The sequence below is a fragment of the Aquarana catesbeiana genome, linkage group LG02 (assembly GCF_042186555.1).
Source record: "Aquarana catesbeiana isolate 2022-GZ linkage group LG02, ASM4218655v1, whole genome shotgun sequence".
Classification (NCBI taxonomy): domain Eukaryota; kingdom Metazoa; phylum Chordata; class Amphibia; order Anura; family Ranidae; genus Aquarana; species Aquarana catesbeiana.
In genome coordinates, this window is record NC_133325.1 from 56369329 (window position 1) to 56384717 (window position 15389).

Sequence of the window (15389 nt, forward strand, 5' to 3'; positions counted from 1 at the left end):
CTTTCAGCTGCAATGACATTTGCGCAGTCATGTAACACTACCCAAATCAAATTTTTGTGATTTGTTTCGCACAAATAGAGATTTCTTTTGGTGGCACTTAATCACCACTGGGTTTTAAATTTTTTTGCTAAAAAAAACTAAAGACAAACATTTGAAAATTTTTTTTCCCCTAGTTTGTCAGTAAATTTTGTAAATGAGTAACTTTTCTCTTGCACTGATGAGGCGGTGCATTGGCATCTCTGGCACTGTTGGGGCTGCACAGATAATCAGGACACTGAAGATCAGTGCACTGATCGGCTCTCCTCACACTGTCAGTGTGAGGCGAGGAGAGCCAATTGCTGGCACTTCCATGTTTACATGTACTTGCCTGTGATTGGCCACAGCCGATCACATGGGTAAAGAGTTGCGTCATCGGCTCTTTACCGAGACCGGAGTTGCGCTGCGTCCCGGGCGCAAGCGCGTTGAGACTGGGGCGACATCATATGAAGTCGTCCCAGAATGTGAGGGGATCCCGCCCGCTGTCATTTGTCTATATGGCGGGTGGGAGTAGGTTAAAAAGGTGAAAAAAACACCTGTCAGTGGCTGGCCCCCCAGCACCCCCGTTTTACTTGCCTGAGCCCTGGAATTTCTCACAGCAGAGACGCGCTCTTCCTCTGCCCGGGGTTCTCAGCTTGATTGGATAGATTGATAGCAGTGCAGCCGTTGGCTCACGCTACTGTCAATCAAATCCAATGATGCGGGGGGCGGGGCCAAGTCCTACATTCGTGTCTATGGATGCTGAATGCTGGACTCGGGAGCACGCCGCGAGGTAACCCCCCGGGGAAACGCTTCTCCTAGGGGATTATACGATGCGGGGAGGAGCCGTGAGAGCCACAGAGGGACCACAGAAGTTGACGCTCGGGCCACTCTGTGCAAAACAAACTGCACAGTGGAGGCAAGTATGACATTTAAGCTTTACAATCACTTTAATGCATTGAATGCATTAAGATAAACCTTCTGCCTTTACAACACCTTTTTAAGTAGATCAAAAGCCAGACTTTTTTATTTATAATTTTGGACGGAGTAGAGGAGGGATAAAACTGCTATCGGGGTATATTTTGGCCATTTGTATCTAGTTGGGGAGATCTCCCTTCATTTCTGTTTTTCCCCCTCATCAGCCATTCTCAAAAGCCTTGTGTTATTTTTTTCACAGAATATAAGGTGTTCTATGAATGGAGCCGGAGAGATTGTTGCATACCCGCCTTACCTCTTTTCACAAAATGACTTGAATTCTGTGAATGGGTGACCGGAGAAAAGGAGGGAGGGGATGCGACCAGGGCCGTCTTTAAGGCAGGGCAAAAGGGGCAGCTGCCCTGGGCCCTGTGATTGTTGTGGGGCCCAAAGCAGCTGCCTCATACTTGCCAACTACCCCAGTTTAAATTCCCTCGTCCCTTGAAGTTTTAGTCCCGTGCTGTGTCCCAATATCTCAGTGTGAAGTGCTGGTACTAATGCTGCCCAGCTCTGCCCTATTGTTGTGTACAGATGACTCACCTGCAGAACCTGTGTTTACATGTAAATAACTGCGGCCGGTGGCATTGATATGTAAATAAAGGCAGCATTCATATGTATATCATGCCCCCCTGCAGTGAGGAGATGATGTGCTGTAACCTCTAGCAACCAATCAGTGAGCAGTATTACTGTACAGTAATCTCTAGCAACCAATCAACAAGCGTAAATCATTTGCTGTAACCTCTAGCAACTAATCAGTGAGCTGTAAAGTGTGCTGTAACCTCTAGCAACCAGTCAGTAATGCAGTGAATCGTTGGCAAACAATCGCAGTTGCTGCCTGATCTGATACAGTAAACTTATTTTAAGTCTAGCTGCTATTTATTGTATGTCTTGGAGCAGATGGAGAGTGAAATTGCATGGGCGGGGGGCAAAGAAAATTTGCCCAGGGTCCAATCAGTATTAAAGACGGCCCTGGATGTGACTGGAACTATTTACTGCCACTGCTCATTCCTGTAGCACCCAGAAATATAGTACGATGGTAGTTGTAGTTCCTGGGCATCAGGAGAGTGCTCATGCTTGATATTTATGTTCTATTACACAAATGTTGGGAAGCCTCACTTGCTATATTTTGTTAGATGTTGCACCCCCCTCTCCTTTTTTTTACTAAGTGTAACCTGTATTAATAGTGCATTTATTGTAATCTGTTCTCACTTCTGGGACTTCAGCGTTTGACTGTAGTCCTCTGAGGTATGCAGAGGGGTCTGCAGGCAAGCGGCTGGTAGATGCAGAGAGTGGTCGGCAGGCCGTGGCAAGCGGCTTTTCTGTGGTCCTCTGCATCCTTTCCATCTATCATCAAGCCGCTTACCTGCAGATCTCTGCATCCCTCAAAGGACTACATTCACACACTGATCCTGACTCAGAAGCGAGCGCATTTATCGTAATCTATTCCAATTATTAATACAGGTTACACTTGGCTGGTCCCCTCTCTTTGCATCTGTGTATTAGACTATCTCAGGATTTATCGAGGGGAGCTGCTGCCATCAGCTTGCATGATTTTATTTTTTCCCCTGGGGCTTAGGTGCACCATTATTTCTTTCTTTATAATATTTTGTTAGTGCATGCGGGATTGAAAACTAAAGATTCTTTGCTTGTGCTGGTTATTTAATTTACTTCCCATCAAAGAGGATCTGGATAATCCTATTTTCAGCTTTCCTTTATTCTGTGTGTTCATATTCATAACAAATGTTTTCTGTTCACAGGATGATGCTGTCAGCATAGAGAGCGGCACTAACACAGAACGACCAGACACACCTACAAACACAGCCAGTCTCCCAGGCAGGAAGGGTTGGGGCAAAGGAAAATGGAAGTCCAAGAAGTGCAAATACTCCTTCAAATGTGTGAACAGCCTAAAGGTACATCCTGATTATTAAACCTATGACTGTATATTTCCTTTACGCATCCCATAGATGAGTAGTTTTTTTTACGTTCAGACGCTGTTCATCCACACCCTTGTTATGAATGAGGGAATCCTCCCCACTGAGCTATTGTATTCTGATGGCGAGGGGACTTCCCCTCAGAATACAATGTTGATCAGTGTATTCTGAATATGATCAGGGAATATCTGACAGGGTGGTTGTACAGAAGTTGCTCTGTAAATCAACTTCTGTATAACCACAGTGCCCATACATGGGTCAAAATTCAGCTGGTCCTTGCTGAACTGGTTAAATTTCGATCCATGTATGGCCGGATTTACTGGTTTGATCTGAGTGTTGAATAGATCTTGCTGTGCAGACGACCATAGATCAAATTTCGCTGGTTCAGCAGAACCTGGCCAAATTTCGATCCATCTATGGGCAGGCTGATTGTACTGAAGTTGATCGATCAGGATTTTTATAGTATGTTGGCATTAAGAAAAGAAGCAAAAAAGATCTAAAAAATAGTCCTTCCAGCTTAAGCAGCGCTAAAACAATACAAACACATTATGTCTAAATATTGTGTGAATCCAGGGGCTGAGAAATTCATCATATCATCAGTGTGACAGTTCATATCAAAAACATCAGCTGAGTAGACATTCGACCGTCACCACACCATGTGATTCCGCTCCCTTTAGGAGTTGCACTCGCCGAAATCCCAAAACACAATCTCCTTTTATATAATATGTTCAGCCTTTGTGATCAATGCCCAAAGGAACTCAGCATTGATTACAAAGGCTGAACATATACAATTAAACGTTTGATTTAAAAAGGTTGCAAATGACCGAAATATTAACATGTTGCAGCTTATATGAGATGTTAGTAATTGAGTATATACTTTAAATGCTGCACTCCAGCCTTACGTTTTGTCTTGCATAGTTGCACATGCTCCTCCCCTGAAATTGCTTACTTTGATTTCACTGCACACTAAGCTTCCGATGTCCGCCGGCCACCCGCAATCACTTCACAGAGACGCAGATCCCTGTTCTGCCTATGTAAGCAAGGCAGATCCCCATTCTGACGGGGAAGTACACAGAGATCTTATGTTTCGAGTAATCGGGAACAGCGATTTCTGTGTTCTTCCTGCCAGTCCATCCCCCACACAGAAAACACTTGCAGGAAACACACCCATTTGATCGCCCCTGATGTTAACCCCTTCCCTGCCAGTGTCATTTATAGTGATCGGGGCAGTTTTTTTATCGCTGTATTTCTCACTTAGGTTCAGATTTGTCTGCCACAATTTCGCAGTCTCGCTAGAAATCGCTGATCGCCTCCATTACCTGTAAAAACAATAAAAAAAATTGAAGTCCATTAAAAATATCCCATAGTTTGTAGACACTAACTTTTGCACAAGCCAGTCAATATACACTTATTGGGATTTTTTTTTTTAAACCAAAATATGTAGTATTGTGTAGCAGGATAAATATTGGCCTAAATTGATGAAGAAATTAGTTTTTTTACAATATTTATTTATTTTGGATATGTAATATAGCAGAAGGTTTTTGCAAAATTGTCCTTTTTTTTTGTTTATAGCACAAAAAATAAAGACCGCAAAGATAATCAAATACCACCAAAAGAAAGTGTATTTGTGGGGAAAAAAGACATCAATTTTATTTGGGTATAGCATCGCACGACCGTGCAATTGTCAGTAAACCACTTCAGCTCCGAAAGGTTTTTATCTACTTCCTGACCAGGCCATTTTTTTGTGATACAGCACTGCGTCGCTTTAACTGACAATTGTGCAGTTGTGCGATGCCTTATCCAAAAAAAAAATTGATGTCCTTTTTGCCCCACAAATAGAGCTTCCTTTTGGTGGTATTTGATCATCTCTGTGCTTTTAATTTTTTGCGCTATAAGCCATAAAGAACAACAATTTTAAATTTAGAAAAAAAAATTTTTTTACTTTCTGCTATAAAACATTCCCAATAAAAAATTAAAAAAAATAATTTCTTCATCAGTTTAGGCTAATATGTATTCTGCTACATATTTTTTGTAAAAAAACCCAATAAGCGCAAAAGTTGTAACGTCTACAAAATAGGGGATAGATTTGGGCACTTTTTTTATTGCTTTTACTAGTAGTGGCAGCGATCTGCGATTTTTAGCGGGATAAACATGCATTGACACTGGCAGGGAAGGGGTTAACACAAGGGGTGATCAAAAGGTTAAATGTTGCCTAGGGAGGTGCTTATTGTGTCACACTGAAGGAAAAGAGATCCGTGATTGCGCTTGGCCTAATCACAAGATTTTTCCCTTCCTAACAGATCCACCGTTTGTCTTTTACACAGGCAGTCTCCTGTAAACGATCGGCAAGTTGCGGCAGCCGTGGTACCCGCTGATTTGTATATATGCGGTGGGCGGTCCGAAACTGGTTAAAGTAACGCAGAGCCGTATGGCAAAAAATGGCCTGGTCATTAAGGGGGTAAATCCTTCTGGGGTTGAAGTGGTTAAGGGACATCCAGGATATCCAGCTTCTTCTAGCCCAGGGATATTCAATCCGTGGGCTGGATGTGGCCCTTTGCTTGCCTTTACCTGCCTCTTGGGGCACTATTCCTCCCACTGACACCAATAATAGGGCATAATTCCTCCCATTGATCCCAATGATGGGGCACTATTCCTTCATCTAATACCAATGATGGGGCATCATTGCTCCCATTGATACCAATGAATCGGGCACTATTCCTCCTCCTACTAAAAATATTACAGGCGCTATATAATCTGTTTACTACAAATTACCATAAAGCCTGGGACATTGTCCAATCCTACTGATGGTGGGTCATTTTCTACTCCCACTGGCCACAGTCCAGACCTTCTAAAGTTTTTGAAGGACCGTAAACTGGCCCATTGTTTGGAGTGATTGGAGACTCATGATCTAGCTCTTCCCCTCAACCCTGCCCCTGACACTTCCCTCCATTGGATTACAGTTCTTTCAATCAAGTAGGCACAGCATCACCTATGGGTGTTTGCTAGGGCAGTCTGCATGCAAATTCAGCTTCTAGGAACACCCATTCTTCCAAGAGCCAATCCCCTTCTTTATTTACAGTGCCTTGCTGTCCCTCCCACTAGCAGTCGTCTGCCTGAATTGCACAGAGACTAAGGCCCCTTTCACACTTGTGCGACCTGAAAATCACATGATTTTTGCTGCGACGTTAAGCAATGCCTGTGTAAACATGAGGTCTGTGGACTTCAAATCGCATCAAAGTCAGACCAAAGTAGTACAGGGGCTACTTTGAAGTCGCTAAAACTTGAAATCGCACAGATATGAATAGTACTTATTGGAAAGCATAGGGAACGACTTGTCATGCGAAAGTCCTAAGTCGCACAAGTGTGAAAGAGGCTTAAGTGATATCGCCGAGCAAAAAAAAAAAAAAACAGGGTGTAATTAAAATAGGTTAAATAGAGCCCGGGCTGAGACTGCCACATACTCTTTCACAGTGGATTTGCTTCAAAGTGCGGCTTATGGGAAACTTAATCTTAAAAATAATTGCCTATACTGTTTAAAATCCAGTCTCTCCCTGCTCAGCACATGACCAGTTGCTCTCAATTTTTCGGCACTGTGCTAAAAATATAGAGGCCTATCTGATGACGGCCTAAACATAAACTGCTGCTCGGGCTCAGGGCTTCAGCAAAATGGTGGCCTCCAACAAGACGAATCGGGAACAATGCTGGAGGCAATTTACAGTACAAAATAATTTTGATAGAATAGCTATTAATGTGGAATGGATGTTCCTTGCTAAAGAACATTTTATTTTTAATTTTTTTTTTTTAATTGTTATGGGTTAAGTTACGCTTTTATCGTCACCTTTAAATAGACCCTTATGGTTATCTGTGGTAAGATGTTTTTCCTCTTCAAATGTATTTAATAAACTGTCATTTCACCACAGGAAGATCACAGCCAGCCTCTCTTCGGAGTTCAGTTCAACTGGCACAGTAAGGAAGGAGATCCACTTGTGTTTGCTACAGTTGGCAGCAACAGGGTATGTCGTACATCATAACTGATAATGCAGCAATGTAGTTTGTTTTCCCTGAGTAATTTGCAATGAGCAAAATTCAGGATTCAAGCCTTTAAGTGGCTATAAATCACTGTATGCACCAGTTCATCAAAGGCTGCAATAGTGGTGGTGGTTAAGAGTTTTCAATTATTTCATAATAAGACTATATGACTGCTACCACACCTCCTAAACATTGCCTGATTCCCAAATACTGGAAAGCCCCCAGATTACTACTTGTGGTGGAATGGATATTGTCATTTTACAGGATACATTTGATGGAAGAGCTCACATTCTCAAAAGGGACAACTATGACACCTATTACAAAACATGGGTGGCTGCATTTCATTAACTCCAACCCCTGCGAGTCTTACCTGGAGACAGTCACAGATTTTCTACACTGTCACACGTCATATGTTTTGATGAATCCCAGGCATTGGTATATTTTTGCTTAGTTACAGTGGTCCAGCTTAGGCCAATGTATATACAATACCTTGCCAATTCCCCTGAAAATCGCTGAAGACCCCGCAACTCCAGTAATATTTTTTCTTCCGGTGCTGAGCAGCCGGATTGATGCAGTTTGAACACTTCCAGGCCCTGTGCTAAACAGCCGGCCTAATGCACTGTGAACACAGCAGGTCGACCGCTCACCAGACGCCTTTCAAAGGAAGCTTTGCATTTTCTGAATTAATGCAAAATGTTCTCTGGACAAGGTGAAGAGCGTGACGTCACTGTACTGCTTTTCCACCTTGTCCAATCAGAACGCTTTGCTTTCATGCAGAAGTTGCAAAGTATTCTCTGAATGGAGTTTGTGCTGAGCGGCTGACCATCTGTATTCACAAGGCATCAGGCCAAGCCGCTCAGCATGGGACCCAGAAGCAAGTGGAGATCACTAGCGTAGCGGTATCTACTTCAGCGATTTCCAACTTCCAGGGCATCAGCCAGGTATAGTACTTGCATAGTTACATGTGTCCAAGGTGACCAATGTAACTATGTAAACCTTTACCGTGCCTGGAATTCTTTTAATTATTGCAGACGTGAGTAGACCAGTTGAATATAGGACATACCACAACTAGTGACGACTTTTGTTGCACAGAGATTCAACCCCCCCCTTGTGTTCCCATTGTCATGTGATGACAAAGACATTTCTACAGAGTTCTGTTATATGTGCACTGTTTTTCCTGATACTGGTCCTGTTTTTGTATGGATGAAAAGTTAATGAAGCTTTATTGCAAAACAACTCTTCTGAGTTAGGCATGTACAACAATGGAAAAAAAATATATAGATATATCTATAGATATATCTATAGATATATCTATAGATATATATAATTTTCATTCTTGTGCATAATGTTTAAATCACATAGACACTTGGTTTCATTTTCACTGGGGAAAAAAGTGACAAACTTGTGTTCTGTCCAGATATGTTTAATGTATAGTGCTGATGTGGTGGAGGGTGGGTACAAGCTGCTGATCACTGCAGCCTTGATAAGAGAAAGTGTTGAAGAAATAATTGGGGTTGATTTACTAAAACTGGAGTGTGCAAAATCTGGTGCAGCTCTGCATAGAAACCAATCGGCTTCCAGGTTTTATTGTCAAAGCTCAATTGAAGAAGCTGAATTTAGAAGCCGATTGGCTACAATACACAGCTGCCCCAGATTTTGCACTCTCCAGTTTTAGTAAATCAACTCCAACTGTTAGTAAAGGTGACAGCTGAGAGAAGAAGGTGCTGGGGTGTGATGTTATCTGATAATGCAGTGTTACTTGTGTATTTATTTCACTTGCTGCCTGTGATATAAACAGAATTGTGTTATCTCACTTGTTCTCATTCTGGTTATAGGTCACGTTATATGAATGCCATTCACAAGGAGAAATACGATTACTGCAGTCTTATGTAGACGCTGATGTATCCTTCAGCTTTGATTTTGGCTCCGGTTTCTGTGCAGAATGTGAAGTAAAAGGAAGTTTTGTAGTATTGAGATCTGATTCTCATGCTGAGACGTGTCGGTGTACATGCTCGGGGATTTTCAATCTAATCGCATACTGCATTGATCCAAAAATATCTTATTTTTTTTAACAAGACTGCTAGAAGGCCGCAGGGCCCTTCTATTCAGCAATAGCCTTCAACTGTTTTGTTCTAAGTGTTTGATTTTTTTTTTTTTTTTCCCCATCCTTTTTTTGTGGATCAGAGGAGTGAACTTGTTCTCCTGTAACCCCGAGTCAGCTGATAGTGAGCTATTGCCCACTATTAACTGACGAGGCAGAACCGCTTCAGGTTCTGGAACGATCATGAGAATATCAGGATTCACCCAGCTACCTGACTGCTGGCTCTCCCCCTCAGTATGTGGCTGAGAGCCAGAGCCAGCTACGCCTGCCCCTTCCCCAGACTGGCACTCTAGTGAGCGCTGGGCGAGCGATGACTGACGGTCATAGTTCTCCGATCAGAGCAGACCAATAATTGAGTCATCAGCAGTCATGTGATCACTCAGTAATTCTCCATACTTGCCTCCATCCTGTGATGCTAAATATGTAAGGAAACAGACATGAATAACCATGTATAGCATATATACCATATACTGTAGTGATTGTGATTCAGCCCTGGAAAAACTATAGCCACAATTATCCCAAACAGAAGGGGACAGAAAAGAATTGGGGCTTTCCGAATAACAGTAAACACTAATATAATGGTTTAAAAAAAATAATAATTTATTGGTGTAGTATATTGGGGATAAATTGAAAAGACTAATAATAGACTAACCCAGGCTCAGATTGGTGACGAGCCACAATGGGCTGGTCAAGAACAACCACAGACAAGTGGAAATCAAAATGTACTCAAATAGGCTTTGAGAACAATCAGAGGTAAAGTTTCGGCCCTATCAGTATTCTTCCAAATGCCTTTAGCCTCCCATTCACTGGTCCGAACCTTTTATACAGGGGGCAACTTGCTTGCTTCCCCCATTAGGTCACCTATGTATCCTTGGGACTGTCTGTTTTACAGAAACAACCATTTGAACCTATCAAGGAAATTCCAGTAGACTTGCTGTCACGCAAGCTAGCCTTCCTTATGGCTATCACCTCGGCTAGAAGAGTATCGAAGTTGGTGGCCCTTTCATGCAGTGAACTGTTCTTGATTCTTCACCATGAGAGGGTCGTATTATGACCTGTTCCATCCTTTTTGCTAATAGTGGTGTTGGCCTTTCATTTAAATCGGGACATTATTTTGCCATCTTTTTTCTCTCCGCCTCGCTTGGCGGAAGAGAGACAACGGCACTTATTGGACATGGTCTGGGCAGTCAAGGTTTATTTGTCTAGATCTGCGGAGATCCGAGGATCAGACTCCTCTTTTGTTTTACCAAAAGGACCCAAGAAGGGGCAGGCAGCTTCCAAAGCTTCCATTACCAATTGGGTCCATTAATTAATCATTCAGGCCTATGGTCTGAAACGTAAAGCTCCTCCCTTTAGGGTGAGAGCTCATGCTACCAGGGGTGTAGGGACCTCTTGATGGCTAAAAGCCCAGATATATGTGGCTCAGATTTGTAAGGCTGCTACCTTGTCTTTAGTACATACGTTCACAATTTTATCAAGTGGATGTTCGAGCAGCCGAGGATTCGGCTGTAGTGTACTGCGGGCTGCCGTATAAGTTCTGATGGCTTTTGTATGTTAGGGTGTCTCCCTACCCTCAATGTTATTGCTCTGCATAGGTGTGCGCAGCCTAATGCATTAGGGTGTGCACCCTTAAGCTCAAACACACATGCATGTGTATGTATCTACATATATATGACCCCGGCACATTGATCTCCCTGCTGGCACAGTGAAAGGGAAAAGGATAAACATTTATCTTATGGCAGAGCCGGTAAGAGGGAGATCTTTCCCATGTTCCTGTTGCTACACAGAACGATGACACTAATGCCCATGGGGGGGATTAGGGTGTGCCTCGGTGTCACCCTGTGCGCACGCCTATGTTGCTCTGGGATGTCCCAACAGGTAATATTAACCTGACTCTTTGTCCCATGATGTATGAAAAAGAAAATAGGATTTTGTTTGTCATAATTACCTCCCCTCTTTTTTGAGGATTCAGTTCTTGCTACAAAACTGAAGTACTTCCTGTATGGGAGGGGTTATATAGGGGATCACTTCCTATCTAAAGACCTTTGGTCTACCAGTGTCCATTCACCTGGAGATGAAGTATAACCCAGTAGGTAATGAATATTAGCCTGACTCTGTGTCCCATGATGTACTCAAAAAAAAAAAAAAAATTTTTTTTACAGGTAAGTATGAGGGGTAAAAATCCTATTTTTAGCCTTTTTTTGGGTAGATTTTAGTCTTTTCTTGGGGGGTTTTAGTCACCAGTGTGGTCAGATCCAGGGCGTTGCAGTTCCAGAAAAAAAATTATAACATGCTGCTTTTTGTTTCCTGTACTGGAATGGGGTAAAACGCACCAGACCCCAGTACAGTAAGAAAAAAAACAGGAAAAAAGCATCTGGAATGCATCAAAATCTTGCCAAAAACGCACATACAGAAATGCATGCCGAACGGATCTGGAGTGTTTTTGTGGTGTGAACCAGCCTTCAGTCCTGCTAGACAGAGTGTTAACAACCTTTTCTAAACATGATCAAAAGCATAAGCTGCAATTACTATTATCCTTTGCCATGTATGAGATGTTTGGGGTTTTTTTTACACACAAAATGCATAAATAGAGTAAAAAAAACAAAGTAAGATACAATGTTTGAAGTCTTATTAAAGGGTTTGTAAAGGCTCGTGTTTTGTATGCATTAAGGTGAAAAAAACACCTTGCAGTAACCACCCCCTTAGGCCTCCCATTACCCCCCCCCCCTTTTTTTTTTTTTTTTTTACTTACCTGAGCCCCCAGTTTCTATCGGTGCATCCCCGCCGTCCCTCTCTCCACAGGTTCCTGGCTCTTGATTGGACAGATTGATAGCAGCCCAGCCATTTGCTCCCGCTGCTGTCAATCAAATCCAATGACACAGGTGTCGGGGGGGCGGGGCTAAGTCCTGCATTCGGCCTCTAATGGACACCGAATGCTGGACTCGGGAGCGCCCCCTCAGGAAAGCCCTTCTCCAAGGGGGTTATCTAATGTGGGTAGGAGCCGCAGAGGAACCCCAGAGGAACCCCAGAAATAGATGTTTGGGGCCACTCTGTACAAAACGAGCTGCAAAGTGAAGGCAAGTATGACCTGTTATTTAAAAAAAAATAAACAATCCTTTAGTATCACTTTAATGTTTAAAATAGTTAAATGACCCAGTACCATTATGATTTTCACTTAAAGCAGTATAAAACCCAAAAGCAAACATTTATCATATTGCAGCTTACCAATTCTTAGATGTGATGACTGCATTAGTTTTCTTTATTTATTTTTTTAAAGCTTGCTTTCATCTATTTTCATCTGGTAATCGAACCAGCAAGTCTGTTATTTTAAAAGCACAAGCTGTCCAGTAGAATGTATCAGTTTACATGGATGAGACAAGCCATTTAAATGATCAGCTTTTTTTTGTACAAAACCTTTATCCCAAAAGCAAGAAAAACTATTTTCTTTAACCGGTTATAAAGTGTGAGCTTGAGTTTGGCTTTAATTTGTTTTCTCTAAATCTGCTAATACATCTAACCCTCTCCTCCTACGAGACTGACAAAGCTGTCTGCTTTGCCTCCTGTGCACCTTGGTCCAGAGTGGGAAGTGTTACTGGCCACATCACCAGGGAGGGAAAAAAGCCTAAAGAGAGAATACTAATGCAGCCACCACATCTGATTGGTAGGCTGCAATATATTACATTTTTGGTTTTGGGTTTATTACCCCTGGAAGGTGTTCTGTAGTGTATGCTTAAGACAGAAGGCCAAAATTTTTTTTACAGCTATACTTCCTGTAGTACTTGATCAGGGGGTGCTTGTAGTGACTGCTATGGATTGTGCTGTGCCAATAGCTGAAATATTTGTCTGTGAATAGAGAGGCTGATAAAGCTGTTTTTGAACCATCAATCTGCATGTGACATTACTCAAGTTGGAGGCATCTAAGGTACTTTAGAGCACTTTTACACTGTGGGGGAGGCCCCAGCGGTAAAGTGCCACTATTTTTAGCAGAGCTTTACTGTTGTTTTTAGTGGGCGCTTTTAACCCCCGCTAGTGGCCAATGAAGGGATTAATGGCGCCCGCAAAGCGCCGCTGTGGAATTGCTTTGCAGGCTCTTCAGCCCATTCATTTCAATGGGCAGGGGCGCTTTAGGAGCGGTGTATATACAGCTTCTAAAGCTCTCCAAAGATGCTGCTTGCAGCACTTTTTTTTTTTTTTAACGTTCCACAAGCGCATCGCTCCATTGTGAAAGCCCTCAGGCTTTCACCCTGAAGTGACAGGAGAGGCGCTTTGCAGGTGCTATTTTCAGCACTAAAACGCTTGTAAAGTGCCTCAGTGTGAAAGTAGCCTTAAGAAAACATTACATAAAAATGCAAGGTCCATAGTTCCCACAGGTGATGGTTTCTTTGACCTGCTTTAATCTATAGCGTTATATGGTATATTGTCAGGGGCCATTAGTTGTTTGTGCCTTACAGTGATTTTCCTGTGGACCTTGAACTGACAATGCACTCACTGTCAAATTGAGTGTATCTGTATGTAGTTATCTGCATTAATCTTTGTGCTTGTTAAAACTTAAAAATTATTGAACACAATGCAAGGTCCATTTATTTGGTAGCCACCCATTGGCAAAAACGTTGTATGCTCCTCCCATTTTGCACAGTTTTCTTTGGTGTGTTCTCCTTAAGTGTAAGATATAGGCAGATGAAAACTTCTACACCTGTGCATGGACCTACGACAGCAACACAAGTCACCCGCTCCTCGCAGTGGCTGGGTCCAGGGGCATCATCCGTATAATTAATCCCATCACTATGCAGTGTATCAAGGTAAGTGGATTCAATGTAAAAAACTCACTTTACAGTGACAAGCTGGGGGACCTCCAAGTGCGTTTTAAAGCATTTGTTTACCTAAAAAAAAAAAAAATCCTGTCCCTTTAAAGCCGTGCTTGTGCTGTCATTTGGCTCCCTGTATCGCCTGAAAAGCCTGTCTGATCCTGCCAGTTTCTACTCTCCCCCTCTGTAAACTGACCACTGTATATCATGGCTGCTGAGCCCTGACACCGTGGTCAGTTTACATTCTTCTGTCATCCGCAGCCCTGCTCTGTCCTCCTCCTGTCCTCTCTCCCCCCTCCCTGCCTGTCAGCTAGCGACAGTGCCCTCTTCCCCCCACGCTGCTGGAATAACCTATACATCTATATACTATCCACGCTGTCTCCTAATGCAGTGTGACCGGACGGCTTTCTCCTCCTCCCGACTGACATCAGCAGGGAAATCTCGGCCCCACCCGCTGCATCTGTCAGATGGGGAAAGTAGAGAGCCCGTCCGGTTACGTGAACGACGATTGGCACTCAGAAATTGGGTATAATCGTCTAATAAAAAAATAAAAAAACTCACACGGGGACACTAAATTTTAAGCGACAACGCTGATAGTATAAATATGTACATATGGCTTAACAACCACTTTAATGTTACTACCCATTAATACTGAGGACCTCCAATAAAACAACAAAAGTATTGTGGGGGGGGACAGCTCTGGATTAAAGGCACAATGCAGTGCAAGTGCTAATGAAACATTCTTTAGCCTCCGCTTAATGATTACATTATTGTCTATTGCTTGTGGCTGATTTTTTTGGGTTATCTGTGAGATTTGGTGATTTTGCACTCCCATTATCATATACTGTGTGTGTTCTCACACACACTTTTTTTTTTTTTTTTTGTGTGTGTGTAATGCATACTCAAAATATCGATCAAATTTGGCCATTAATTTTAAGGTGCACCTGTGTCTTCTGTAAAAGTACATGTTCAAATAAAAGTCACAATAATGCAACTGTAGAAAAATAGAGATGTTTGGGTTTACAGCAGAGCACCACAGTTTGCACATAATTCTGCTTTTCCAAGTCTTTAAGAGTTTTACCATTACATAAACTGATCATTTTTTATTAGATGGTTTTTCTTTTAATCCTTTTGTTTTCTATTTCTCGTATTACAGCACTATGTAGGCCACGGCAATGCAATCAATGAATTAAAGTTTCACCCAAGGGACCCAAGTCTTCTGTTATCTGTAAGCAAAGGTAATTTTCTGCACTAAATAGGCACAGAAGCAGTATTGAGCCTGTGGAACCTGTTTGTTTTTGTGTAAATTTCCCACTCTGTTTGAATAATTTTTAATTAACAAAATTGCTTTGCTGTTCCTGCAGACCATGCACTGAGATTGTGGAATATTCAGACAGACACTCTGGTTGCAATATTCGGAGGCGTAGAAGGTCATAGAGATGAAGTTTTAAGTGCGGTAAGTTCACTGCTGCTTGTTCCGTCATCTGGCTTTCACTAAAGTGGTTCTAAATGCATTCCTTGTATTAAAGTGGT

General features: G+C 42.4%; 1 protein-coding gene across 1 annotated transcript in view; it reads left to right on the forward strand.

The window, feature by feature from the left end:
- The window catches only part of EED (embryonic ectoderm development), a 48361-nt gene that overhangs the window by 12554 nt on the left and 20418 nt on the right, over nt 1–15389 (forward strand). The window contains exons 2-7 of the mRNA XM_073612945.1: nt 2748–2900; nt 6842–6934; nt 8786–8851; nt 13725–13850; nt 15013–15094; nt 15221–15312. Coding sequence (XP_073469046.1) covers nt 2748–2900; nt 6842–6934; nt 8786–8851; nt 13725–13850; nt 15013–15094; nt 15221–15312 — 612 coding nt within the window. The remainder of the gene's footprint in view (nt 1–2747; nt 2901–6841; nt 6935–8785; nt 8852–13724; nt 13851–15012; nt 15095–15220; nt 15313–15389) is intronic.